Here is a 27,479-nt window from a genome sequence, read left to right on the forward strand (position 1 = left end):
ATGTAACCTGAAGAGTCATCAGCATATCTGCACTGGAGAAAGGTGGAAAGGTTCAGGCAATTGGTGCACTTGCAGAGTCTATGTAATGTATCTTTACAAGAAATGGTCTGTATCTTTATTGCAGATTTTTATCCTTTTTTTATAAGTTTTACCCTTAAATTTACAACTAATTAACCCAATTTATTATTAGCTATATATCATATTACTGTGCATATGAAGAGTAGATGTTGTGCAGGTTAGAATATATTTATATTGCAGTGAGTGATGACTGATGATTGCCAGTTGTGGTGTATGTGGAGTACTGAGAGCAGTGTCGGTTGTGAGGTCTGATAGCCGCAGGAAGGAGGGACCTGCAGTGTCTCTCCTTCACAAGCAGCCTGTCAGTAAATGAGCTGCCCAGTGCTGTCAGAGTGTCCTGCATCGGATGGGACATGTTCTCCATCAGAGACGATCGTTTATCCATCATTTTCCTTTCATCATTCTCCCACCACCCCCACAGAGTCCCAGGACAAAGCTGGCCTTCTCAACCAATCTGTTACGTCTGTCAGCTGTGGAGATGCTACTGAACCCCAGTGCACTCTATACCTTCTTTGAAAGTATAGAGTGCACTGGGGAAAATATTTAAATCCCAGATATTAGGAAGTATTGGATGTCTTGAGGCTTCCCATATTACATACTATAAATAAAATAAAATAAATGTAATAATAAATCCAATTTTTGATATCATATAAGCATTCTTGTAGAGAACGCAGCATGCTGAGGTCAGTTGGTTAAACAGGGAGGTTCAGCTGAGTGTCATAAGCAGAACTGTCGAAAGAGACACCATGTCGATGGATGACATCACCTAAGGGGAGCATGTATATTGGGAACAAGATAGGACCAAGGATTGACCCTTGAGGCACACCGCACTTGATATGGGAAATGGATGACATGACACTGTTAATCGACAGGAGAACCAGTTTAGGGCAGTACCAGCTACGCCCATCCAGTGCTTAATAAGTCTATCTAAAAGAATGCCATGATCAATTGTGTCAAAGGCCGCACTTAGCAAGAATTGAGCACATGCCTGCATCAGCATTCATTAAGAGGTCATTAGTGACTTTGAGAAGGGCTGTCTCAGTGCTGTGATACTGACGAGAGGCAGACTGAAAGTTATCAAATATGCTGTTGTTATCCACTGCTGCAATTGTCATTTCTAAACCATATCTATTAGTCTGGTGTATGCTGTTTACATATACCAGACACATGGTTTTAATGACTGACGATTTTAGATTTACAGTTTGGGATCAGGAGGAAGAGAATAAATCAGTGAATGATTATAATGTTTTACTGCAGATGCAAAGACATGTGAGATCACACTTTTTGGTTCAGAGGGCAGCAGTCATAAGTGTAATATTATTTCCTACCAGCAGGTGGCAGTGATGACCAGGGTTAAAACTGTCATCAGTCATGTGCCTCTAGAAAGCTGCACAGCGTTAAATAGTTAAGTTTATATGTCACAAGACTTGGAAACAAAGTGGCAACCCACAAACATGGAGCACAAACAACAGAGCAAAATAACACTGAGCTTATTCCGGAGTAAAACATGATAATCGTTAAAAAGTGGGCAGAGCAGGGGGAGACATCACCGCCCACTTTCTGATGATAGCAGGTTGTGCGGCCTCCTCTGTTTTGATTCACAGCTCGGACAGGCGGGGCAGAGATGGCGGAAGACTGGAAGTCCGGGTAACTACTTCAAGCTACTCCACTACTGAGATTAAATTCCGTTGTACTAAATAACATAACGGGGAAGCTGGCAGCCTTACACGGTACTCGATTCCGCCCGGAGGAGATGGAGATATCGGCGGAGGGTGAGGCGGAGGAGCGCAGGTGAGTGACAGCCTGGGCTGGGTACCCGGCTAGCTGTGCTAAGCAGTGCTTACAAATGTGTGTGCTTACCAATACGACAAAACTAGAACATATACCACTGAGAAATCACTCAACAGTTAAAGAAAACCGGCCAGCATTTATTTCTGGGGCGTCAACTCACTTAAACTAAGCCGTTGTAATGTTAGCTAGCTAACCAGCTAGCTAGCTAGCTAGCTAGGGGGATTACTGACGCTGGGGTGCTAGCGGCAAAGCTAGGCTAGGCTAGGCTAACCTGACATGTCAATTTTTGACAACTTGGAGCAAACACAATTAACGTCATCTGCGAGGCTTGTCAGCCGGTGAAATCTCAAAGCTTGACTGATTGATCAATTGCTTTTAAATTGAAAATATATAATTGAGTTTACAATACTGGGTAATTTAGCAAGCTAACTTTATTATTTTTACACAAGGTGACATCTAAAATAACTCATTATTAGCTTTCATGGACAACAGGAGTACTGGAAGAGTTTGACAGGAAATGCTGCACGTTCACTAGTTTTCTACCGAGTGTGTTGTAACGTAGTCTTTCAGTCTGTAACGTTACAATGCACATACAGTTTACTCTCCCATATTGTGAGTATTGTATCAGTATAGTCCTGCCTTGTTGCGTCATAATAGATATATGAATGATGATGAGCAGGGCTATGACAACTTTGACATCCCTATTTGTTTGTTTCAGATATGAAGGTCAGACTGTACAAACAAACATGTTTTGAGGCTTCACATGTTGAGTAACGTTGCACAACAAACGAAACAGAGTTGATCCTTAACCTCAGCCTTTCTGAGCCTTGTGGAATTTCACTCTCTGATGCTCAACACACACACATGTACAGATACATACACTTAACACAAGTCACACACACACACCTCCTTTGTTGCATAAATGCATCATGCCCTACAGTATGTGGAGAATGTTCTGTAAGGTCCAGGCTGTCTCTTCCTATGTAACATGATGTGATTTGATTAGCTGGGAGCTGAACTCGTGATGCTACTGCTCGACACTGCAGCTTGTTGTGTTCATAAGTGTGCTATTCATAGGATTCATAGCCTTTACTTTCCGACAGTCTCTGCATCCACTTCTCTGTCTAAGATGGAGATTGTTAGTATTTGGAGAAAGAAAACGAGGTAATCGGTTTGGCTATATGACTGCATTGTCTACATAAATCTTGCACAAAACAGAGCAGGCCTTGTTGTGTCTTGGATTTAATGTTGGACCTTCATTTTAATTGATCTATTTTGATATAATGAATTATGTTTGGAGGCATATTCTTCTACCTTATAATGCATTTAAGCATAGTATAATAAATAGATGACCAGTTAAAATAGCCTGTACTTAAAGAATACACCCTCCAGTGTTGGTGTCCTCTGACAGCGGATCCTTTGTCCCATCGCTGCAGCTATATGACTGGAACTCAATAGCATTCAGCTCGACTGCTGACTTAAGGGAAAAATAGAGGAAGTCCTGGATATGAGCCAGCACTTTGTGGCTCTTAGGGAATGTGACCTGATCGAATTTTGTTTTGCATTCGACACTTTTTGAGCAACAGCTTTCCATAGCTGTATCCTAAAGATAAAGTTTGACTTCCTGAACTTGCACATCTTGAACACAGGACTAATAACTTCCAGTTATGATAATCTTTGCCCAGTGACTCCATGCCAACCATTTTTTGTAGTTTGTAATATAGGATATCAACATTGAGACTTGAGGATGGAAGATAACTTTAAAGCTTCTAATGCACACACATCAGAGCTCCTGTAACCTTTTTGTTTCTGGGGAGGAAGCAGGACAGTGTTTATTTATGTATCTGTCTTTTTAGGCAAGGATGTGGTGATACTCCTTGCACATTTATTGAAAGTTAGCACTCCCTGTGAGTCATTGAGTTCAGAGTAAAGTGAGATTATTATAACTAACTTGCTGAAGACTTGGTTTTTAATTTTTTTTGTTCATGTGAATAATGATTTAAGCCACAACACTGCTAACATCAGCACTTATTAACCTCCTTCCTTATTACCAAACTTCCCTCTTCACCCTGTCTCACTCCTTTCTGCTGCTCTGTCTTCCTCACAGGAAGGAGCACTGGAAGCTACTGTCCAGCCTGAAGACCACAGTAGAGGGTCTTTTGTCCACCAACAACCCCAACGTGTGGTCACGTTATGGTGGGCTGCAGCGGCTCCACAAGGACATGAACAACATCCTGAGCCATGGACTAAAAAACGAGCAGGTCAGAACTCAGGAGATGTGACTGACACCACTCCCTTTTTGAGATCCCCTTTTGATCAGATTCCTGATCCTTTTCTGTGTGACGTCCGGCCAGCTCTGACAGAAATGCAGGTCAGAGTTAGCTTTTGGTAAACGTAAGTCTGAAGATCTGCAATAAAGTCCTGTGTTTGAACATGGAGGAGTAAGTGATTCTAGGTGTGTCCCATAACCCCATAATACCACACCATCTGACAACAAACTGCAGTATCAGTCGGCTCAGTATTTCCAGATTACACATGTTACACCTGTGATGTCACATGATGCTTTGGTGAGAGTCTGATTGCAACCGCAGATGCTAAGACAAATGACACTGACAACTTCAATACAGAAGTAATTAAAACTGAAGTTACATTTCCAGTAAATGTTCCCGTCATCAGAGAGTAAGTTATTCACTTACCCGCAGGTTGTCAGGAATGGTCGCAATAGGTTTTATCACATGCTCTACTGCTGTTGTGACTATAACCGCATACGTGCAGTACCACAGTCATGTGATGCTGCTCCTGCGACAAGGTAATCACCACATTTTGTTTTTGTCTTTTGCTGCTACAGTAAATCAATGGAAAAATACACTACCTGATGTCTGATGCAGCCCTTCTGTCTCCAATCCCCATGCTGTAGCCTCTCTCAATGTCCCATCCAAAGTGCTATTGGTTACATGTCACGATTAATAGCCTATCAACACTGAAGGCTGTCGTGCACAGAAAGCAAAAACTGAGACTGGAGCAAGAGCACTTGGAGCTGTATGTCAAATGTAAAAATGGCAGATATAAGTTTTATAAGATATAAGTTTTAATGAACATCACAATCTCTTCATCTAAGTTTGCAAAACAGACCGGTGGTAATGTTATGCAGTTAGTAGTAGTAATAGTAGTTACTGGATGTAACGTCAGTTGTACGAGTACAAGAACTGCAAGGACATGAAGAGGGAGTGAGACTGCGCCTGAACGCAACACGAGTTGTGATCACATTGTTGTATTTTATAAAAACACAGTGCAGTGATGATGCAGACATGTCAAACACCATAATACAAACCTGCTGATGCGCCTTCAGCCCGCATTGGACTGTTCATATGAGTCAGGTGCCTTGTCACTCTGTTTGTCACTGTGAGTAGAGAATCCAGTCTGCAGTGTAGTTGGTACACTTCACTGATAAACCAGAGTTATACAGTAACTTTTATGATGATGCACATGTGCATAATGCTCTGTACATAGGGAACCAAATACTGGCAGGAGCACTGTAAAGTCCAATAAAAAAAACAAAGACCATAAAAAAAGAATACATGACCACGGTGATGTGTTGCTTTTTCACTTTGGTAAGAAAATTCCAAACCATCATTCTGGCAAGTATTAGACAGGTATAACCCATCATTATCAGTCCACTTCCTTAAATACCAACGGGAAATGTGTCACTCTGTAATAGCTTAATGAATTCATGTACTTTCTGTAACTAGGTCGTGCTTGTTTTGTGTCACAGGTGTACTACAAGCAGAGAGACTACTGGCCTTTTGTGTGGTGTGTTCGCTACATCAGCCCCCACCTCGCCTCGCACGTTGAACAGGTAGGATCATTGGCAGCCACATGGATGGTGTAAATATTTCCAAGTTCAGTCAGCGTACAAATCTCTTGCATTTGTCACAAGAGGGAAGTTAATGCAAATACGTTCCTAAACGGCACTACCTTGCTCGAGGTTATGTTTTTTTTCTTATGCAGATTTTCATTGTGAGCTGTTTTAACAGTGTATGGTCAACTTCTCTAGAGCTTTCACATGGCAGACTCTACTTTGCAGTGCAGTTTTCATTATGTTTCCAGAAATTTGGTAATATGACTGTGTGAAAATATGGCACTACCCATAAGCTTAAACAGGTTCCTGCTAACTGAAGAAATAAAAGTCGCTGTCAGGCAATCTGTATCAATAATTAGGGCTTTACTGATAATACAACAATCCTGAGGAGGAGAGTGAAATCTGCAAACGTATTTAAAACTGTATATTCCGTGTTCTAGGATCACTAGTCATGCTTGAACATAAAGGAAAAAGAAATCACTGACGAAACTTACAAAGCTGACTGTGATGAGTTGATAGAGTTTTTTTGGCACTGTGATTTTATTTATCTCCTTATCACATGTCATCTTGTTTCTTGGTTTTGTTTCAGGAGCTTAAAACAGTGTTGGAAATTTTGAGAACTTTTTGTGTTCCACATTTACAGCATGAGGGGGCTGCTGATAATGTTTCAGTTCTTTAATTCATATTCACACTCCACAAATCATGTGCAACCGCATCTTATTCACTGTTATTACTTTAAGAAGAGAATAAATTGGTGACTTATACGTTATGGAAGAGTGATGATAGCAATGTGTATTACCCATTTTTTTGATTTTATATTGTGGTATTCCCACATTTGTTTGTGTGCTCCGCTAGCCACTGTGGCAGCAAACTGTGTTTGACTTGGCTTGTTTGCCAGTAAAAATAGGTGGTGAATTTGAGAGCCGATCTGCCTTTTGGAAGAGAACAATGGCTCATTCTTTTGTCAAGTTTTTAGTTACATGCACGATAAATATCTGACCCTGTTTACACTGTCAGATGCCTTGGGCAGATTCACTGCACTTCCTGGATTACCTGTTGTCCTACCTGTTTGTGTTGTGGTAATTTGTGGAGAACAGTCACGTTTAACCCCAGTCCAGTGCAACAGTAAAAGTACGTGCAGTAGTTGGAGTCTACACCCTGTTTCCCTAACAGCAGGGCTAACAGTACACTTTGCCATGATTAAATTCTCATGTAACAATTGGTTGGTGATATCTTGTCTCCCATCTCTTAGTTTTGTTTTTTGCAGATGTGTTTTTGTCACTCTTCATTCCACTCATTTTTCACACAGTGTGTAGACTGTCAAGCCAACCATGTCAGACCTGTCTCTTCACCACTCCCCTGTAGCTTTTTTTAGGAATAGATCGAATATCATACAGACTGGTAGACTTTATTGGGCTGCACACAAACAACAGCATGTTTGGAGGAAACAGAATAAGATTTGGAAAAGAGCTTATGATACTGAACAACATGGACCAAAAACATTTCCTCCTTTCTTTCTCACAATCCCTCTCTCTTTCCGTCCACAGTTCAGCCACCTGGAGCCGGTACTGACCAGCGGGATGCATAGTGGCGGTGAGAGCTACAAAGCTGAGCGCTGGCTGCTTCACAGCTTACAGGTTCACATGCTGTCCGCTCAGCTCCGACCTCTGCTCCGGCATCTGGGGCATACACGTAAATACTATAATGGTGAGTGTCATATTAAAGCTACAGAAGGTAACTTCTATTAAAAAAAAAATGTTGTCATATGTTCAGAAACTGTCACCACATCTTGACAGTAATGTATGACATTTGTTTAAAAGTCATGTTCCTTTGGCTCTTCCAACCAGTCAGAGCCTGGAGAAGTCTTATGCAATGTCAATCACTGCTCGTTCACATGCTGCACTGCCAACAACAACATACTTGGCAAAACATATGTGACAAAAAGCTTGTTCTGAACTTCTGTTGTTTTTGCTGTGTACGGTGTTTTGGCGAAGGAGGGTTGGGCAATTTTTCATCACTGGTGGTTTTTTTTTTTCCCCAGCAATTGTGTTTGCAGAGCTCCTCCTAAATCTGTGCTGAGGAAATTATGCTTTACTGAGTGAGAGCATACACGGGAGGGGGTCTGTGCACAAGCTCTGATTGGTTATTTCATTTGGGCGTGGTGGATTCTTGCAAATGCTGTTAGGAGCACAAGGAGGAGGCAGAGGAACAGATTATCTGTCGTGTTTTCGGTCCAGTTTAACTTAAAAGACTTTGGTGTTAAGTGTAAACTAAAGTAAGAAGCAGCTAAAATGAGTTTTTCTTTTCCCCTAATTCCCTCGTCATGTTTTCCTGTCCTTTTGTATGACTTCTTTCTTCTCTTTTACTCTTCTCTTTGTGTCTTTACTTATGTCCCACTAATTAATTATCTCTCATTATTATCTCTTTGTCTCCCTCTTTGTTTGTCCTTCTCTCCGTCTGTCTGTCTGTCCCTACCTTTCAGATGATGCCTTTCTGCTGAGTGAGCCCCATGTGACCGCCATGTTCCAGTGTCTGGAAGCTGTGGAGCAGAATAACCCCAAACTGTTGGCCCAAGTAGACACTGTCGGGGTGGGTCTTGTGAGATTACTTGCTGTGTTTATGTCTCATCTATCATCAATTTGTTGTTAATCTTTTGTTCAGTATGTGTTTTTTTCTTTGGTTTCATGACACAATGTTACACGTCCTCATTATCAGTCTTAAGCCCTTTTTACACAGAGATTGCGCTATAGAGCTGCTAGGAAGTCCCTTCTATATGCCGCCTTTGCATTTTTACACAGCACCAAACAACAGCAGCATCATGCCACTCCACTGTGTGATTTTTAGACAGCATGCTGGCATTGCAGAAGCAAAAGAGGCGTGACAGGCGTGACATGTAGCACAACAGTGTCGGCCTCTGCTGTGACATATAACATGCACATCAGCAGCACTTTCTAAACAGTAACAGTGTCGTTAACATGGCAGCACCAATCATTTATCATCCCTGTTATATGGCAGCTGATATCATTGATTTCCCAGTTTATCGGACATTGTTGGCAGCTGAGTAAGCTGCCAACTGTTATCAGCTACTTTTAAAATCTCCTGCAGTAGGTTGCACGCATAACACGTAATCAAAACATCACACCCATGCCGCTCATGGTCTTGTCCTGTTTATACAGACATCCTTTTACCACTGTTACTACCCAGGGCTTGACGCTAACTTTTTTCCCAAGGAGCAGTGAAAAAGTAAGAAGCGCACAAAGAACTTTAGGGGCACAATGTAAATTGATCAAATAATGTGTTTTCCATAATAAACGCGATGCAAATAGACATTTACAAGCAAAATTATTTAATGAATTTGTATACAAAATGTACAGAAAGGTAAAATCAAGTTTTGAAAAAGTATTGCACTTTAATTTTGTCTTTAATGTTATTATCTTATATATATTATCTTTGCAATATGATTATCTTACATAATGTTATTACTATCCTAAAACATTCTCCAGGTCCTCTGAAACTCTGCAGGACTTAGGCCTCTTTCACACAGAGCTTTCGCGGCACCCACCGCGGGGTAGGTTGCAGAGGACATGATTTGGGGGAGTTCAGGCTCGTTCAGGAGCTACAGCTCCATGGTGACCGCTTCTGGGTCTACTTCAGGCTCTTCTCTGCTATTGGACGCGCGGGTCGTCACAGTGCGCAGACACCGCGACACGCGCCCTCTCGCGTGCCGCTCAGCTCGGCGGCAGAGCGGTGCGCACTTGCGCCAAGGTAGCACATACGCAATGAATGGGTTCATCGGCGGAGGTCTGCACTTTGCGTGCTCTGTGTGAAAAGGGCTTTATTTCTACCCTGCCCAGCAGCGGTACTGTGGCGAACGGTCCCTAAAGGCCTCTACACATGATCAGCTGTAAAACCGCTTTGCGCTGGCTGTCCCATTGTTTGTCTATGGAGAGGGCAGCAACGCCTGACAAAGCGGCACCGCTACCCTTGGCGTCGCGCACCGCTCTGATTTTCCGCCCGAGTGCTGCGCTCAGAGTTGAAATTATTTGAACTACGGGGAGAACGGAGCAGGCTTCCCCGGAGATCCGCCGCTTAACCCGGTCCATCTCCTTCACACTTTGACTTATTTCCACGCTGCCGACAGTGGGACTTAAGCCCTTTTCACACAGAGCGCACAAAGTGCAGACCTCCGCTGACGAACCCATTCATTGTGTATGTGCTACCGCGCCGCAAGAGCGCACTGTGCCGACAGTGGCTTGGAAAACCGCCCATAACCGTGTCACACGGGGAAGAGGGAAGAGGGAGGGCGGCTGGAGTTCCTCCAACATTTGCGGTTAGATTATCATATTTTTTTTATTGACAAAAATATAGGCTGCTTCGGCTGATTTTTTTTATGCGCACATGTGGCCCTAAATATTTTTTTACAGTTCGCACACATCTATTTTTAGTCGCAAATGCGAGTGAAACGCTCGCACTGTCGAGCCCTGCTACCTCTGATGCCGGCTTAAAGGCAAGAGAACTCTTTCGACCCATTTTGCAGTTGTACCTTTTATACAGAACGGCAAGGTGGTGTAACAGCGTGATGTTGCTGTCTTGAAGAGGCAGTGTAAAAGGGGCTTTTGATGAGCGGTGGTATTTTACTCCACCTATCGTAGCGTCCTGTTTAGAGGGTCAGTCAAAACTAAGGGTGACTTTAAAACAAAGGAAAAATTTTGAGATATTTTTGAGACAAGGCCTTAAAATCTTTTTATCTCTTCCTCTCCCCAGCTGTCCCCTCTGAAGGGCCCACCATGTCTGGGCCTATTGAAGAGCCAGAGCCTGTGTGTGTTGCCAGGGGCTGGTGGGGTTTGGCGGAACACTGACTTAGCTCCCAGAGGAGAGTCTCTAAATCGCAGACTCACCACCTCGAACTGCTCCCTCCGAGAAGCAGTCGCCACCAGCCACAACTCTGGGAACAATTCGGGAGTCGGATCTCAGAATAACAACAGCACAAGTGAGGAAAAAGTAGTTTTTAAAGGGGTTTGTGGATTTTTACACGTGTTTAATGTGTCGTTTGCTCTGATTCAGCTGCATGCTTAAAGATGTGTATTGAGTGCCTCATCTGGATCTATGGTTGATTTTAGGAACAGAAATTTAGCAAGGTCATTCCATAAAGTGATTTTAGATCTCAGAAAACAGTGTCGTCTTGGAACAGGCTTCTTGTATTTGTCTTTATTTAGGAGAACATTTTTGGTAGTTGTACACTTTCCGCCCAGTGAAAATGGTCACTATTCTGTGATCAGTACATACAGGGATGTAGGGGGTGGGGTTAAGGGATGGCACTGTGAATGCACTACAGTTTGTATGTGAATAGACTGACTGACTTGGCTATACAGAGGCCTGATTGTTTGTGGACAAGATCAGATATTGAAGAATGTGTTGACACAGCCTCCAAAACTCAGTGTCCCGAACTGGCTGTGCTCACTAAAATGGATTAAACCATTTTGGAGTTGTTTTCGTAAATGTGTTGTAGTATTATTGTTACAGTTTTGGATTCAAGACAGTCTGTAAGCTGATCTATGTTCATTCCACATCAGCAAAGCTTGAGCAAGTTAAAGGGAAGAAACTGAGAAGCAGGCCTGTGACCTTGTGTCTCAATCCATCTCCCCTATTCTGTTGCAGACACTATCTCTCCAGCCAGCAGCCTGGGAGCTCCCTGGGTGTGTGTGTCCCGGCCGGAGGAGAGCGAGCGGGGTGTGACTCCCCCTCCCGGCTCTGCCTCGGTCCCTTGTATTTCCCTCACAGAGTCCCCCTCGTCCACCTCCCTTCAGCCTGAGGCCGGGGACTCTGGCGACGGCGAGTACGACGATGGTCCTGAATACCTCGCTATCGGTAACCTGGGGCAACGCACCCGCCGTGACTCCCGCAGTTCCACCCACAGCAGTGAGCAGGGCGTCACCCAGGACCAATCTCTGCAACGGGGTTCCCTAGCCCCGCCCCCACCCAGACGTTCATCTTTCTCAGAGGGCCAGAAGGGGCCGGGTCGAGGGTCCAGGGGCCACACCCGCTCGTTGTCTGACACAGGGGTCAATCAAAAACTCAGGAATGGTGAGTAAACTTTGAAGTTACTCAAATGACAATAAGCTGGGCTATCCTCCATTTGTATGTAGGTTATGTTGTATTGAATTAGAGAGGTTGAAATTAAATCGAAAATTCAAAAAATAAGTTTTGTTGACCAAGTATGGAAACATACCTGATTAACAACCTATTTTTGCATATTTGCATAGAATGAAGATGAGATTCAGATGTGATAGTGTCTGTATATATTTGTAGCTCTGCAAGATGTGGTGAAGCCACACTCTTTCTCGGAAGGTGTACTCTTCCTGTCTGAAGTTTTTTTCTTCTTCTCCAAATTAACATCTCTATTCTCTTTGCGCTGTTTCCTCGTCTTGGCTTGAGGTAATTTTCTCTCCTTCTGCTCTATCTTTCTCCTTTTATTGTTCTTGCGAAGGAGGGGGCCACCGAAAAATCACCATAATAATAGAAGATCCAGTAGCAGGTTGGCAGTGCAGTTCCACTGTGCTCCATCACTTGACCTCTCCCACCCCTCTTTCCTTTTTCCCTCTGCATGCTGATGAATCGTTCCATCCCTCTCATTTTAAGTCTTTCCTTCAGCTCATAATCTGTGCTTTTGGTCTTCGATGTATTTTTGGTTTGTGTTACACGGGTCGTATTGATGTGATGAGGCCATGAATGACCCATTACTGTGTGTTTGTTTTGTTCATGAACACATTTTTTTTTACAGTGTTTTGTTGAAAGTATAATGGAAGTAATGTATAAACTGTGTGTTTAATTGCAGTTATCATAGTGACGTCCTGATAGGAGTGCTGGCATTAACGTTTAGAATTTTACCTAATACTAAAAAGTGCGCAGAGGTTGAAGATGAAGCAAAGCAAGTGTATTCCTGTACATACTGCACAGCTGAATATTATAATTTAAGCATATTTCCTCAAGTAAAAGGAAGAATTGGATCACTCTTTTCCCCCAGCTTATAAACAGAAATCTGTCATCTCTGTGTGATTTAATTTCTGAGTATCTACATCCCTAATTCATGTCATTATACTGACAAAGGTCAGCATTCATGTTTTTTTTGTGCATGCAATAAAACGAACCATCTCCATGGATTTTATTGATTGTTTGACGGAAAAACGATGATAAAATCAAACCAGCTTTTAACGTGCTTTGTGTATGAATGATGATGCATGTTCCTCATCAATTTTCTTAAAAGAATTCAGCATTTGTTTTAGTGACTTTAGCATTTAGGTGATAAAAGGCCCTTAATATGGATTATTTGTGTCTCAGAATCAGCAGAGGACGACTGCTGCATGAAGGACTACAGCCCTTTCTCACCTCAGCGCAAGGATGCCAGCACTCCGAGTTCCCTCTACATGGAGTCTCGTGAGTTTTCTATTTGCGACACTTCTACAGTTATATTGTAGCTACTGTTGCACTTAAAATGAGTCAGATGTTTCAGAAAGATTTGGAGAAAGTCCACGGCAAACTTAACCATGGGAAGAAGTGGGACAGGAAAGCTGACATGAAATGTCGAAGAAAAACTAGGTTTCACTTCCTGAATGTGAATGTAGTGAGTGAGTCAGCTGATCCATAATCGTTACACTCTGGACCTGAGCTGGAAGTTCATAGAAAGGTTGTCAGGTGTGTGTATGTCTCATAGAGATTTTACGGTTTAGATAATAAGAGATCCTGATAGCGTGCAGTTGGCTCCTGGCAGACTTATTTAATTTTGTTCTGTTTTTTATCAGGCGTTTTTGGGACATTTAAAGATATGTTTTTTGGGGGGCATTTTGGCTTTAATTAATAGGACAGCCAAGTGGGGGGGGGGGGGGGGGGGGGGGGGATGACATGCAGCAAAGGGCCACAGGCTGGACTCGATCCCGGGCCGCTGCGGCAACAGCCTTGTACATGGGGCGCCTGCTCTATCCACTAAGCCACTGACGCCCCGTTTTTGGGACATTTAAAACCAAAAATGTATTTCGAAAATTAAAACAGATGAAAATAAAAATCCTACAGAAGTGCAGAAAATACAATTTATCCGAAGTGTCTGTTGTGTATATTTGTGTCATGTATTTTCTGTGTGTGTGTCAGATGGGTCCCAGTACAGCAGTGTTCCAGATGGGATGTTCAGGAAGCCGTCAGAGGGTCAGAGCCTCATCAGCTACCTGTCAGAGCAGGACTTTGGCAGCTGTGCTGACCTTGAGAAGGTCAGAGCTTGGTACATTTTAACTCATGACTAAATCTGACGTGCTGGTGATGACTTGATGAGTCAGTCATTGATTTTGTCAAACTCTGACTGTATACACTTTTCATACAAAGTGATGTAGTTTTTTACAAATGCAAGAACTCAGTGCTAAAATTTTGCAAAAGCTGTGATAAATTAAGGTTTATAAATAGTGCAATGTAGAACTGATGATGTTGCATGACTCAAATAATAGAATTAGTCTCTTCCTCTAATTGATTCATAATTTTTGTCTGTGTGCTCTGTAGGAGAACGCTCATTTCAGCATTTCAGAGTCTCTCATTGCTGCCATCGAGCTGATGAAGTACAACCTGCGCCGTCAGGAGGAGGAGGGCGAGGAGGAGGGGGACAGTGACTGTGAGATCCAGCAGCTCAAACAGAAGATCCGCCTCAGAAGGCAGCAGATCCGACGCAGCCGCCTGCCACCCTGCGCAAACTCCCAGCACAGTAAGGCAACTTCAGTAGTGGGGTTAATAGCCCTAAGTTGAAAACAGTAACTTCCACAAATATACTAGTTTGTAAGAGCTACTTCTTTAAATTTATTGAAAGGAATACTTAAAGTATTAATTGACCACGTGTGTATTTCAATAAGGACGTTTCTATTAGCTGCAATCATAGTTTAAAACCACTTTTCCAACTAGGACTTAATGGTGCCAGGTTTGCTTTGATTTCAGTTTGGCACACCTCTGCCGTTAGCTTTGCCCTTTAATGTATTGTAAGGCCCATTTAGTTCAGACCCTCCATAAAATAAATAAATTGGTAAAATATTTATATATATTTTCTTTATCTGGAACATCCCGGGATCAGTGATGTTCTCACAAGAGCGTACTAATTAACCTGACAGCTTGACAGCTCATAATTCCATGGACATATTGACATATATTTTAACAGCTTGAGTCTTGTTCAGTAGTTAAGACTCACTGCACCACAGTGTTATTTGCTGTTGTTGATTTCTATCCCCTTATTTCTCTCACATTTTTTGTTTTGCCTCTCGTCTCCTTCCTCCCCTGCAGTTTTCCACTCCACTGACAGTGGTGGCTCCAGGAGGAGCTCTCAGGACTCCTGCCAGGGCCTGTCAGACTCCGGCTCTGCTGAGGAGGTGGAGGAGTGCGAACTACGAGGTAGAGAGAGGGCATGAGGGAAAAATGAACAGTCTAAATTTTTTTAATGGCACATCAGTGTGACCACATGTCTTCAATTCAGGCATATGACTGCAGATATTGTGTCAATTCAGCTAGCAGCTTTTAACTTGATGATGAAGCTACAGTTACAGAGTGACAAAATGCAGTTAACAATTTTACCTTTCAGCTGCTGTAAATGGTCAAAAATTTGAACTCTGATAAATATTCCTATCCCCATTTTAAAATTTAAAATATGTAGGAAGCCTCTAAAGAATTCATCCTTTGTCTGTGTGAGTGAGTTTGTTTTTGCACCAGTCATAATTCATAACCTAATCACCGCACTTGCTTCATGTTGCTCACCAAGCATGTCACGTTTTACCATCGACCATAAACATGGATATCTAAGTGCAAAAGTCACAGAATGACAGACTGTAAAATGTTTTTATTTGCGTTACTATTGAGTTACAGTCATGTGAGTCGGCATAGCTCGGATTTACAGAGTCACGATAATTTGATAACGTATGTTTGATGTAGGAAAGCTTCTGGTATATTCCAGGCAGTGTTCACCAAGTTAATTTGACACTCTGAATTAAATGATGAATTGCTGTTTTGTGTGACAAATGGTAACCACAAAAGACTAATCACTAACATAAAGAAATGTCAGAACATGTATTGCTTTGATACTGTTAACATGAGTCGTGGGATTTTCTTAATTGCATGTTCTTATGTATTGTTTATGTATAACTGCACGTCTCAGTACTGCGGTTTGAGCACACAAAGTTTGTTGTATCTTGCAGCTGTATAACTGCATGACCTCCACACGTACTGTATCAGTGCAGTATACTGTATGTTTGCCTGTGACACTGACATACAGCTCTGTGGAGTGTTACAAAAAATGTTTGTGCTTGTGGTGACGGTTGTGCTGAGTGTTAGTTTCTGTCTCTCAGATGGCTGTGAGGGTCAGTCCCTGCTGGCGGTGTCTCAGAACGGCCTCTCCCTGTCACTCGCCTCCCTCTTCTCAGGTATCTGCAGGCTGGACGGGTGGTGGGCGAGGCTCCATAGCTAAAGTACAGACAGTTTACTGTAGCACGGCTCCTTTGAGAGGAAGCTGATAGCTCCACTCCAAACTGAGAGTTTCTGCCTTATCTGTACCAGTATAATGACGCTCACTTTGTTTTAAGATTTATATTTATTATTGTGTTTTAGTAAATCCATGGACTGTCAGCTTTCACTTTCAGTACTCCATGACTGTGTGCACTTGCACTTGACAGCTACTTAAATTTGTGACTATTTTAATCTGTACCTGGTAGGCAAACATCCATTAATAAGAAGTTTTTACCCTCTCTGTTTTTGTTCTTCACTGGCCATGTTACTCAGATGAAAAAGATTATCTTTCTTTGGCTCTCCAGTATCCTACAAAAAAATCTTTTCTAAGCAGGGCGGGGCGTACTGCAAGCTTTCAGTTTGGAGTTGAGCCAGCTGCCTTCTCGCCTCAGTTGGATAGTGCGCTTGGCTGTTTGTGTCGGTGCTTGTTGTTCAGTGCTCCAGGGTTTTGGCGGATAAATGTGCCTGTACCTGTCAGAGTTTAGGGAGGCTCATGGGAGGAGACAAGCGAGTTAACAAGTGGCGACTCTAACTACAGAGATTATACACTTACTTAACCATCTATTCATCCACTCCATTATTCATTATCTTCAATGTGACTCCAGTGAGAATGAGTTGTGATTGCTGTCACATTCTTCCACTTTGTTTTTCCCTTTTGTAAGTTTGAAGTGAACCCAATATTAACTGTTATGGCATACAGCAAATTTTAGCACTGGCAAAGTGATGATTTTATCATGGAGACACGCTGGGCTGTTAAGTCAGAGACTGACTACACCTAATTGTAGTTGGATAATAGATCAAAAGAATATCACCGTTTGGTGAAGTAAAAGACTAGATATTGCTTTGGATTTGGGCTGTAAAAAGTTTTTCTTGGTTTGCATTACAGGGGTAGTTCACCCCAGAATCAAAAAAATATATTTTTACTCTTACCCATAGTGCTTTTTATCTATCTGGAATGTTTTGGTGTGAGTAGAGAGGCGGAGAGATGTCTGCCTTCTCTCCAACATAACAGAACTAGATGGCACTCAGCTTGTGGTGCTCAAAGCGCCAAAAAAATACATTTGATAAACACAACAGCAATGTCTCTATTCAGAAATCTTTACTCAGTTTCTCAAGATAATCCACTGACCTTGTTGTGAGCAGGTTCATGTGGGAACAGTTTTCTTTCTACCAAACTACATCTGCCAACCGTATCACTGTGCAGAAGGAAACATGCCTCTATTGCTAGCTCACCTAGCAACACAGAGCTAACTAATGTTACAGCTCAGCTGAGGAGGATGTCATTATGTTAACATCTCGCTCTGTTACCAGCACGAGCCTCTTGTCCATGAGTAGATGCACGCTTCCTTCTGTGGGTGTAGTTCTTCAGAAAGAAAACAGTTCCTATGTGAAACTGCTCGCAACAAAGTCTGTGGATTAACTCGAGTTTTTCAAATGTATTTTTGATGTTTTGGGCACCACAAGCTGAGTGCCATCTAGTTCCATTATATTTGGGAGAAGACAGTCATCTCTACTGCAGATATCTCCGGCACTCACCAACTCACACCAAAACAATATAGACTGAGAAATAGCTCCACAGGTAAGAGAGAAAAAAAATCTGTATTTTTGATTTTGGAGTGAATGGTCTCTTTAAGTGATACATTTTATGTTTATAGGCTGTTTAACTTAGTGAAATGAACATTGAATGCCTCTAAGTAGCCTAATAACCCCAATTGATTTGAACTTAACTACATATCCATTAACCAAAATAACTAACTGCAAGTTTAACCAAAACACTTAAACCTAATCAGAATTCAAAAGAATTGGACTAAAACTGAAATCATATGTGTGGTTGCATTTTAGTATTGATAGAATGGAAGTACAAATTGATGATGATATAACAGAAAATGCGCTGACATTGTATGTATCCTACGAAAAGTAAAAAAAAACCCTTGGTAGTGTCTTACTCTTGATAGCGTTTTTACTTTAGTTTATGCATTCTTGTCTAATGCCAGTAATGAAATATTACTATCAGCTGCACCTTGCTCGCTCCTCTGCACACAGAATCACCATAAAGTCAGTCATGATGCCCCATTTGCTCACATGTGCTGTTTGCCGTGTGCTAGTGTAACAAGAAGATGTAGCAGCAATGCTCTGCCTTAGATTCTCTCTGGCTTTCCTGCATGCATCCTGCTAAACTACATTCAAAACAAGCTTGAATTTAATTAGGGATGTGAATTTTTTTTTTTTTTTTTTTTTTTTAAGTTTAATTCAGTATCTTTAAGGAGAGATTGCCTCCTTTATATTTCTCCTAATTTTGTGCATTAAATCAGATTCCATCATCTGACACAGGGTTCCCCCTGATCCCTAAAAAGTCTTGGAAAGTCTTAAAATCTGACTTGCCTTAAACCGTAGGAACCCTGTGACAGGTATTTCCAAATCTACAAATCTTGAAATTTTTGTTTAGATTACACAAGTATTAAGGATATTTCAGTGTTGAGGGCTGATTGATCAAATCTCTTTATTTTGCTGTTGCTGTGTCTTCCAGATGCAGATATTAAGCGCAGCGTAAGCTCCAGTGGCAGGTCTTTTCTCAGCTCGGAGTCCATGTAAGTAACACAGCCACTTCCTGTTTCCTCTCTTCCTTTTAATAATAAATAATTATGTAATTTTTAAGCATGTTAATAATTGAATGTTACTCGAATTGCTTACGGAAACAATAGTACACTGCCTTTTAAAAACTAAAATCTCCTCAGTGGGGACTTTCATCTAATAAGTTAATGATAATTTGAGCCACAGTGGGGATTTCATGTCAGCTCTGTAGATTAGCTGCAAACTGGAAAACGTGTTTAATACATTTAAACAAAAATATGTTCTGTCCTTCTTTGTGCATTTTCAGCTCTCCATCCTTCCTCCAGTCTAACTCAGCTGAGTCAGTAGCCATGGGTTTACTCAGGCAGTTTGAGGGCATGCAGCTTCCTGCAGCCTCGGAGCTCGACTGGCTGGTTCCAGAACACGATGCTCCACAGAAGGTACGACGTCTTGCTTACGTGCAGCATTTAGCAAAACAGCTGCTCTCCACACATGGCACTCAGCACTGCCTAGTGACTGGGATTCACACAATAAAACTGAACTTTGAACTTCTTTGCTCTCTCCTAGCTGCTGCCCATCCCCGACTCTATGCCGATCTCGCCTGATGATGGTGAACACGCAGACATCTACAAGCTTAGGATTCGGGTCCGGGGCAACCTGGAGTGGGCACCGCCTCGACCGCAGATCATCTTCAACATTCATCCCGCCCCCAAGTGAGTCCACACTGACACTCTTATTTTGATTTTGCTCTTTTTTTATTTTGTTGTTGATTTATTTTAACCTGTGGGGCACACCCAGCTAACCGCTTCTGTATTTGATGAACTTGATGTTACTCACACGTTTTATTCTCCTGTTAGGAGGAAGATAGTTGTGGCTAAACAGAACTACCGCTGCGCTGGCTGTGGCACTCGCATCGACCCAGGTATGACCAGCAAAACCCAGAAATACTTGTCCTTAAAAATTTTGCAAGGCATTTCAAATTTCTATTATTCAAACTGTAACAAAACACAAAATATTTATTTACATTCGTAGTTTCAGTTCTTGTTTTCAGTTTCATTTCACAAGTGCAACTATAAGACTTTCCCTTTCGATCAGCTGGCCTAAAACTTGGTGTTTTCCTTTGGCATTTCCCTTCCTTATATATAGATATACTAAGCAGAGGTGCTTTTACTTTTTGTTTTCAGACACAGTATCATTCCATATTCTGACCTCTACCCCTCTTCTGTCTCTGCTGTCTGTCCACACTTCAGATTATATTAAGCGACTGCGTTACTGTGAATACCTCGGCCGTTACTTCTGCCAGTGCTGCCATGAGAACGCCCAGGCGGTTGTTCCCGGCAGAGTGCTGAGGAAGTGGGACTTCAGCAAATACTATGTCAGCAACTTTGCCCGGGATCTGCTGAGCAAGATCGCCGGAGACCCGCTGTTCAACCCCAGTGACATCAACAGTGGCCTGTACAAGAAGATCAAAGCTTTGGAGGCCGTCAGGGTGAGCACAGAAGCAGCAGTGAGATGGAAATTAGTCATTAGGCTAATTTAGTTATTCCCATTCCCAATGAAAAATGTGATTAACATTTTTAAGTTGCTCTGATAATACACTCTAAAAATGGTTCATGTGGTTAGTGGATAATGCTTAAAGTTTTGCCAGAGTTGGAACTACTTAAAAAGATGCATGCAATTTTTGGACAATTTTCAACCTATTAGATTAAGTTTTGCTCACTTTTGACTGTTTTCTGTTTAATGTTTTTTTTACTTTAAGGCTCGTCGACTAGTCTAAGTGTAAACTTCAGTTTAAATGTCAGGGAAATTAGTTGTTAGGAACATCCCTAGTTAAAAGAGCAAGAATATGCATGAACACCTTTTCACAGAGAGATTAAATGGCACAGAGCTGTTTTTTAAAGAGGTGTCACAGGAGTTCTTACTTACTAGAAAACAGAAAGAAATTTGATGCTTGCCCGCCTCAGTTAGCTGGCAGGGACACTGAATATTAAACACTTTAACAGCATAGATGCTGTGACTTGAAACCAAACCTGTCCTTGCTGTTCCTGTCACCGTGTATCAAGCTATTTGGCTGTGTGTGTCTGTCAGGATATGTTACAGTAACAAGATGGCGTTGTCTCCTTTTTGTTTAGGTTTTAAGGATGCAGCTGTTTCACATGAAAAATCTCTTCAAGACCTGTCGCTTTGCTAAAGAGTAAGATGCCTGTTTGTGCATGTTGTGTTCCACAGCAGTCTCAAAATAAATGTATTCTCCTGCAAAGATAGACATCATCAGTGTGAGTTTTGCCCTCAGGGTGCTGGATCAGTTCGACAGCCTGCCAGGTCACCTGACCGAGGACCTTCACCTCTTCTCCCTCAATGACCTCAGTGCTGTGCGCAACGGGGAACTGGCTCCCCGCATGAAAGAGCTGCTTAAACTTGGTACCATGCACGTAGCTGGCTGTGTGGTAAGATAATTACGTGCCTTTTAACCTGGAGAGTTTATCCAGTCAATTCATGCAGTGATTAAACATGAGTGACCAGAGATTCCTACTTTAATTAAATGTCTTTTTTTTTTTTTTTTTTTGGTCACCTATTTTTCGGTCTCCCTCAGCTGTGCCAGGCGAAGGGCTTTGTGTGCGAGTTCTGCGGCAATGACAAAGACATCATCTTCCCCTTCCAGCTGAACAAGTGCCAGCGCTGCGAAGGTGAGCCCTCTCTGCTGGGTGGCTCGAGAGCCCCTTTCCACCGCCCCTCCATTCCACTCTCCTGGAGAGACTGGAAGATCTCCAATCCCCGTAGGCTGGCGAAGGCCCTCTCCAAAGACAGGAGAGAGGGGGAGGGAGGGGAGGAAGGTTTAGAGCCAGATGTGGGTCAGGAGGTGGAGAGTGGAGTGCCAGAGGAAGGGGGTGACACAGCAGGAGAGAGACAGGGAGGAGGAGGAATATTTCAAACCTTCACTCCTAGAAAACTGGTGAAAGCTTTCTCCAGGAGTAAAGGTGATGATGACGAGCAGGAAATGTCAGAAAGAACAGATTCAGAGAAGGAAGTAGAAGGAGAAGAGGATGAAAATGGTCAACATGGGGAAGAAAAGGGTCAGGAAAGGGGACATGGTCATGCAAGAAGGGAAATGGTCAACTTATTGAAGGTTCTTCACATAGACAGACTAAAGATGAACATCTCAAAGGGAGACCGAAGGGGCAGCGGCAGCGAAACACACAGCAGCATGGAAAGTCTAGAAGAAGCAGGACAAGAGACGAAAGGACGGTGGAGGATTTCAGGGTTAGCAAGTCTCACTAAAGGTGCCTCAAAAAGAGAGACAGAGGATGAAAGGAAATCAGAGGTGCAACAGGAAGAGTCTGCAGAAAGATTATCAGAGAAATTTTCGGGAAAAGAGGAGAAAGGAAAGGCCAAGTGGGATGAAGGAAACACAGAGAAATTTACACTTACAAAGTTGTTAAAACCTCATCAGCTGGCGACAGTTTTCTCGAGAGGGACGAGCAAGGGAGAGGAGGATAGAAGTGGGGAGGGTGATGTAGAAAGAGAGATGGATACTGAGGAGAACGTCCGAGAGGAGCCAGCTGTAGTGACCCGGACTAACTGGAGAGGTCGCAGAACTCGCAAAGCCAGGAGAGAAAAAAGAGGCAGGAAGATCAGGCAAGGGACAGAGACAGGAAGCACCAAAGAAAGTGGAGAGGATGCTGAGACAAATGATGTAGATTCTAGTACAGAGAGAGGTGGAGGACAGGAGTAAGAGCAATATGAAGCTAAGAGACAAGTTACAGTACTATAAAATGCTGAAAGCTTTATATTTGATAGACCTGCTGGATGAAACAGTAGTTTGTATTTGTCTGACTGATAGCAGGTAACTGACAGCTTAAAGATTAGTTCCCCTCTTCTAATCATATCAGTAAAAGTCTGTAGAGGATTTTAGGTTTACAACAGTTTTATTTTGTCAGAGTCCACTCTTGTTTCACATGTTTTTAGCAGTGTTTATCGTCTGTAGATTTCAAATACTTAACATGTTATTTCTCATTTGTTTAGTTCTTACAAAACCTTTAAGTATAGAAAAGTAGAGAAATGATGTGTCTTACGTGGGAGTGGTGTGCTGCACTATTTCTTGGCTGGGTGACTTCCTCCTGCATTGTGGAGGAATTGTAGATGCATTGTGCTGCTCTACTGCTACATTTCTGCCTTCCTGCTTGAAACTTCTATACTTATTCTCCTACTGTTCTCATTTGGCACCAAGTTCTTTGCACAGCATTGGTGGTTGGTGTTTCTTGGCTTTGGTTCTGACACAGTTTGCACAGTTGCACAAGTGGTGGAGGGTCGATATTTGGCAGCTAGTTGGTGGTGGATCCCTTTGGCTTTGATTCCAGAGGTGTTGGTGTGTAAAGCTCGGTCATCAGTGGTGTAGTTACTCTTGGCTCAGGGTGCTGTGCTGCTTTGTCTCGGCCACATGGATGGTAGATTTAACTAAAGTGGCGTATCACTTAAAACGTTTACATTTCAGTTGCTTTGGTCTGTTACATGTTTCCCTGAGCCAGTGGAGGAGTCTGTTTTCAACCCACACAAACACTACTTTAGCTGATCTCACTACCACGTTTACATGCACACTGGTATTCTTCTATTACTCTAAATATGACAGCATTCTAACTGCGTATTCAGTATAGATATTTTGAATTAAGCCTTTTTTCGGCTTTATCTTTTCCCGATTTAGACATGTGGGATATGCCGATATCATTCAGGTTTTAGGACCCATTCTCTGGACATGTACACAGCGCATTCATACACGCGTATACATGTGTTTTGCCTGTTTACGGTCAGCTCTGCTCTTTGTCATAGAGCTGTTTTACACAAACCAACTTGGTGCAGAAATGCATACCCAAAAGAAAAGCCTACATTCCTGGTCAGTAGGAAAAAACTTTGACTTTTAAACATGATTGTTTTTAGATATGCGGAAAAATCGCAACGCCAACCTTTTCACGAAGGTTGTTCAAGGAATGAAAGAGGGAGGCTGTGTTTGCAAAACCCCCCAGAATATTCTGTGCATGTAAACGTAGTAACCGGTCACCATCTTCCTCTGTGAGATCTCTAGAATTAGTGTTTCATTTAATTTAGACTCTTTGTCCAGTTTAGAGGAAACAGTGCCTGTTGGGCTGCCTCATCTGTGACTGTTTTTAAGCCATGCTGTCTTCATTTAGATTTTTGTTGAAGGACCTGTGTCTCATTAATATGAGGTGACTGCGAGTGTCAGAATGAATGTATAATTTATTCTTTAAGTTGCTTTAATTTAAGCTTCGTCTTCATGTGAACATGAATAAACACCTTTTTTTTTTTAAAGTTGCGTTGCCTGTCATTTTATCATGTGTTTAAAATCATTTTAGACATGTGTGCAGTCATAAATGTCCGTTGGAGTGGACTAGTTAAGACATTTAAGAGTTTTATGGCCTAGTTTGGAAAAACGGGATGTGCCTGGGCAGGTTTAGGGTGTGAAGTGTTTGCTTCTCAGGATATCAGCCATCTCACATACCTCCTGCCTTCTGCTGCGCTGTCTCTAACCTCTGTGTCTTTTATACTCTGCTCCTCACCCTGCCTCCCTCAGGTCTCATTGTGATTGGCTGCTCTGTTGACACGTCACATCTCTTTGTCAGCAAACTGGTTGAGCTGGTTAACGTTTGTGGACACCGCTGCATTGTTTGGTTTAGCTGATGAAAGCTGCTGTGAACTGTCATCCTTCTTTTGTTAAGATGATTTATTTGCCTCAAGTGTTCCATTGCTGACTTTCTGTGATGTTTTCCCCTTTACAGAGTGCCACGCGTGCTACCATCGCAGCTGCTTCCGGACAGGTAAAGACTGTCCTCGATGTCACAGGCTGGCCGAGCGCAGAGAGAGGATGGCACGCAAAAACATGGAGGAACAAGAGGACGAGGGAGGTGGGCCTTAGTGCTGGTGTCAGAGGAAACTTTGAGACAGAAGAAGAGCACAATGCGACCATGATTGTAGTGACTGACCACCTCTCGTTTCCGCTCCAGTCCTCTCAGACCTGGGTGACGATACTGAAAACAGATGTTTTGATCTCAGTGGATTGCCAGATGTGCAGTTATGTTAGTGTGGCGACTGTTGATTTTTTTGGATGCATCTAGTGTGAACTAAGCCCCTTTCACACATGCACTTTACTCTAAATAGTAGTTATTTCAGCGTAATTTTTGAATCAGGAACTTTAATTTGGTTTCCCACAAATATTGAGGGACTTTTTTAGAGAAATTTTTCAGCCCATGCAGGATTTCTTTACGGAAACACAGGATATTCCAGCACTTTTCTTTTAGCTAGACATGGGTTCATCCTCAATATTTAATTCCTAAAATAATTATTTATTCATTTCCTAGAGCATAAGTAAAAATGTAGGATTTGTCTGACACTAGTGACAGGACAAAAAAAAAAGACATGGCAGTTAGGGTTGTCCTGAATCCTTTTTTTGTGCTTCGATGCTTTCGTGACAATTACCTGCAAATATTCAAAGCTTCGACAGGACGTGATGTGACCCGTAGGTTGGGTGTGGGGTAATATATTCAACTACCCGACCCGCTGTGTGGGCGAGAGAGTGATAAAGAGGGTGGACTATTCCATGCAGTGTTTCTGCAAGTCACACTTGCCACCTTATTGTAGTTTCCTCCTCGAGTTTACCATTGAAAAGTCAAAACAAAAAAACAAAGCATTTAAATACGGATCTGGACGTCGATTACCATGGCAATGATTGAATTTTCGAAGCATGCGGGTCAGCCCTAGTGGCAGTTGTGTGACAAATCCACGCTGAATCGTACAGGGATATTTGACGCTGGCCCTGTCGCTGCTACATGTGTGAAACAGGCCTGAGATTCACTAAACATCTCGGCACTTTGTTCCTCTGTGGTAAAACCGATATATTTGAGATTAAAGTAGATGAGAAAACAAGTACCGTAAAACTTGGAATATAAGTCGCACTGGCATATAAGTCGCAGTCTATTTTTTAAGGTCTCAAACAGGGAAAACAAGGTTTTATATTACTATTTGTTAATAAAAACGTTATACAAGTTATTCCTACACTGTTTCCCTTTATTTTTAATTTGAAACACATTCAAAACACAATAACCTCTTAAGCAGCTTTGGTTACTTTTCAGATTGCAATTTTCCAAACAACCTCTTCAGGAAATAAAATTACGGTATAACAACATCTGAGCCATAAAAATGAGTTTAAATTAACGTTAAACTTCTTTTTTCTTTTTTAAGAAGACAGCATTACAGTACCTTATTACAGTGTGGGCTGTAAGTATACATGCTTACTCAAATCCCAAAAAAGAATGAGTTTAAATTACTACGTAGCGCCATCTTGTGGGTCAAATTACCTATGTCAGCATTTACCTTGGTCTATAGGTCGCACCGGTCTATAACCCGCACCCAACTTTTTAGATGGAAAAAAAAAAAGGGGAAAAAAAGTGCGACTTATACACCAAGTTTTACGGTATTTGTTCAGACTATTGTACCCAGGTTTGATAGTTCTCCTTCCTTCAATTGCAGCTTCCGGCAACTGCTTCAACTCTGGTAAATTTCTTGGCTACTGGCTTAGCTGACGTTTGTTTTTGTGACCTAAAATGGCAGGATCTGTTTTTAAAAAAGAAATCAAATAGCAAGTACAAAGTTTAGATTTTTTTTTCTTTTTTTTTAACTTTTTGTCTGACTTTTCAGTGCAGATACTGTATTTGAGCAATCCTGCCCTTTATGTTGAGGTTTTTATTTTGATTTGAAAATACTGAAGATATTTAACTAATTCGTTTTCCTCCCCCGTCCTTACTGTCCTGTTTTAAGCTCTTTTAGCCACGCTTATGTGCCTCTGGGACCAATGAACTTAGACTGGTAGAACTAGCGGAGTTACATTGGAAATGACTTTATAGAAGGACTGGACTCCAGAGTTTTAGAGTCGTGTTGCAGATATTTTAAATGAAACTACAAATGCTCCATTTTTGTGCTGCTTTGTGTGAGTGAGCGTGCGTGTGTGTGTGTGTGTGGTTACTAGAAGAAGCTGTGTGATTAAGAGTGCTTGAGTGTGTGTGTGCACACATGTCTACCTGCTGTACATGCAGCCATGCACAAATGGTTTGCACCAGCCTAATCAGTACTTGTTTTCTAATGTTGTAGGTTTTGGAACAATAAGAAAGTCGAGTTAATTGCACTGATCCTGTCTGTCGTTGTTGGAGGGTTGAGTTGGGACGTCACTCGTTGGGGTTTTTTCTGTAGTTCATGATAAAAGTATGAACTTTCACCATGAAATCTGTTTCTTTCATGAAGCTTTTATCACCTGGGTTGCACTTTACTGTGAGGGGTGTCAATTCAAAATAAGAGAGCCACAATTTAATAGCAAAATCATCACCATTCATCACCTCTAAGACAGAAATTCTTCTTATTTAAGTGGGTTTTCTCCTCCAGCAGATCTTAGCAGTCTAGCACAGGGGCTCCCAACCATATCGGCCCTTAAAAGAACATCATAAAGGTATACTATGCAGAATTGTTGCTTACTTTTAGTGCATACCCTCACCATTGAAAGTGAAAGTAAAAGCCACCCCCAGATTCACTCTCGTTCGGCGTCCCGAACACAGCACATGAGGAGAAAATAGAGCCAGAGAAATAATAGAAATAAACTGCCACA

At 42.1% G+C, this 27,479-nt stretch overlaps 1 protein-coding gene across 3 annotated transcripts; it reads left to right on the forward strand.

The window, feature by feature from the left end:
- Positions 1 to 1,506: 1,506 nt before the first annotated feature.
- rubcn (rubicon autophagy regulator) lies at positions 1,507 to 25,511 on the forward strand. Of its 3 annotated transcripts, XM_033622342.2 has the most exons (22): positions 1,507 to 1,869; positions 3,977 to 4,130; positions 5,642 to 5,725; positions 7,276 to 7,435; positions 8,211 to 8,317; positions 10,493 to 10,718; positions 11,387 to 11,812; positions 12,216 to 12,263; positions 13,067 to 13,162; positions 13,871 to 13,986; positions 14,270 to 14,468; positions 15,035 to 15,142; positions 16,090 to 16,164; positions 18,774 to 18,834; positions 19,125 to 19,257; positions 19,385 to 19,530; positions 19,675 to 19,739; positions 20,068 to 20,306; positions 20,950 to 21,011; positions 21,111 to 21,264; positions 21,411 to 21,504; positions 24,607 to 25,511. In XM_033622342.2, the coding sequence occupies exons 1-22, from the start codon at positions 1,832 to 1,834 to the stop codon at positions 24,741 to 24,743; spliced, it is 2,928 nt and encodes a 975-aa protein (XP_033478233.1). In that variant the 5' UTR covers positions 1,507 to 1,831; the 3' UTR covers positions 24,744 to 25,511. The 3 variants fall into 3 exon arrangements, with proteins under 3 accessions (XP_033478233.1, XP_033478235.1, XP_033478234.1); XM_033622344.2 differs by lacking the exon at positions 16,090 to 16,164 and having other exon boundaries at positions 1,508 to 1,869; XM_033622343.2 differs by lacking the exon at positions 12,216 to 12,263 and having other exon boundaries at positions 1,508 to 1,869.
- Positions 25,512 to 27,479: the final 1,968 nt, after the last annotated feature.

This window comes from Epinephelus lanceolatus, chromosome 6 (genome assembly GCF_041903045.1).
Source record: "Epinephelus lanceolatus isolate andai-2023 chromosome 6, ASM4190304v1, whole genome shotgun sequence".
NCBI classification, from domain to species: domain Eukaryota; kingdom Metazoa; phylum Chordata; class Actinopteri; order Perciformes; family Serranidae; genus Epinephelus; species Epinephelus lanceolatus.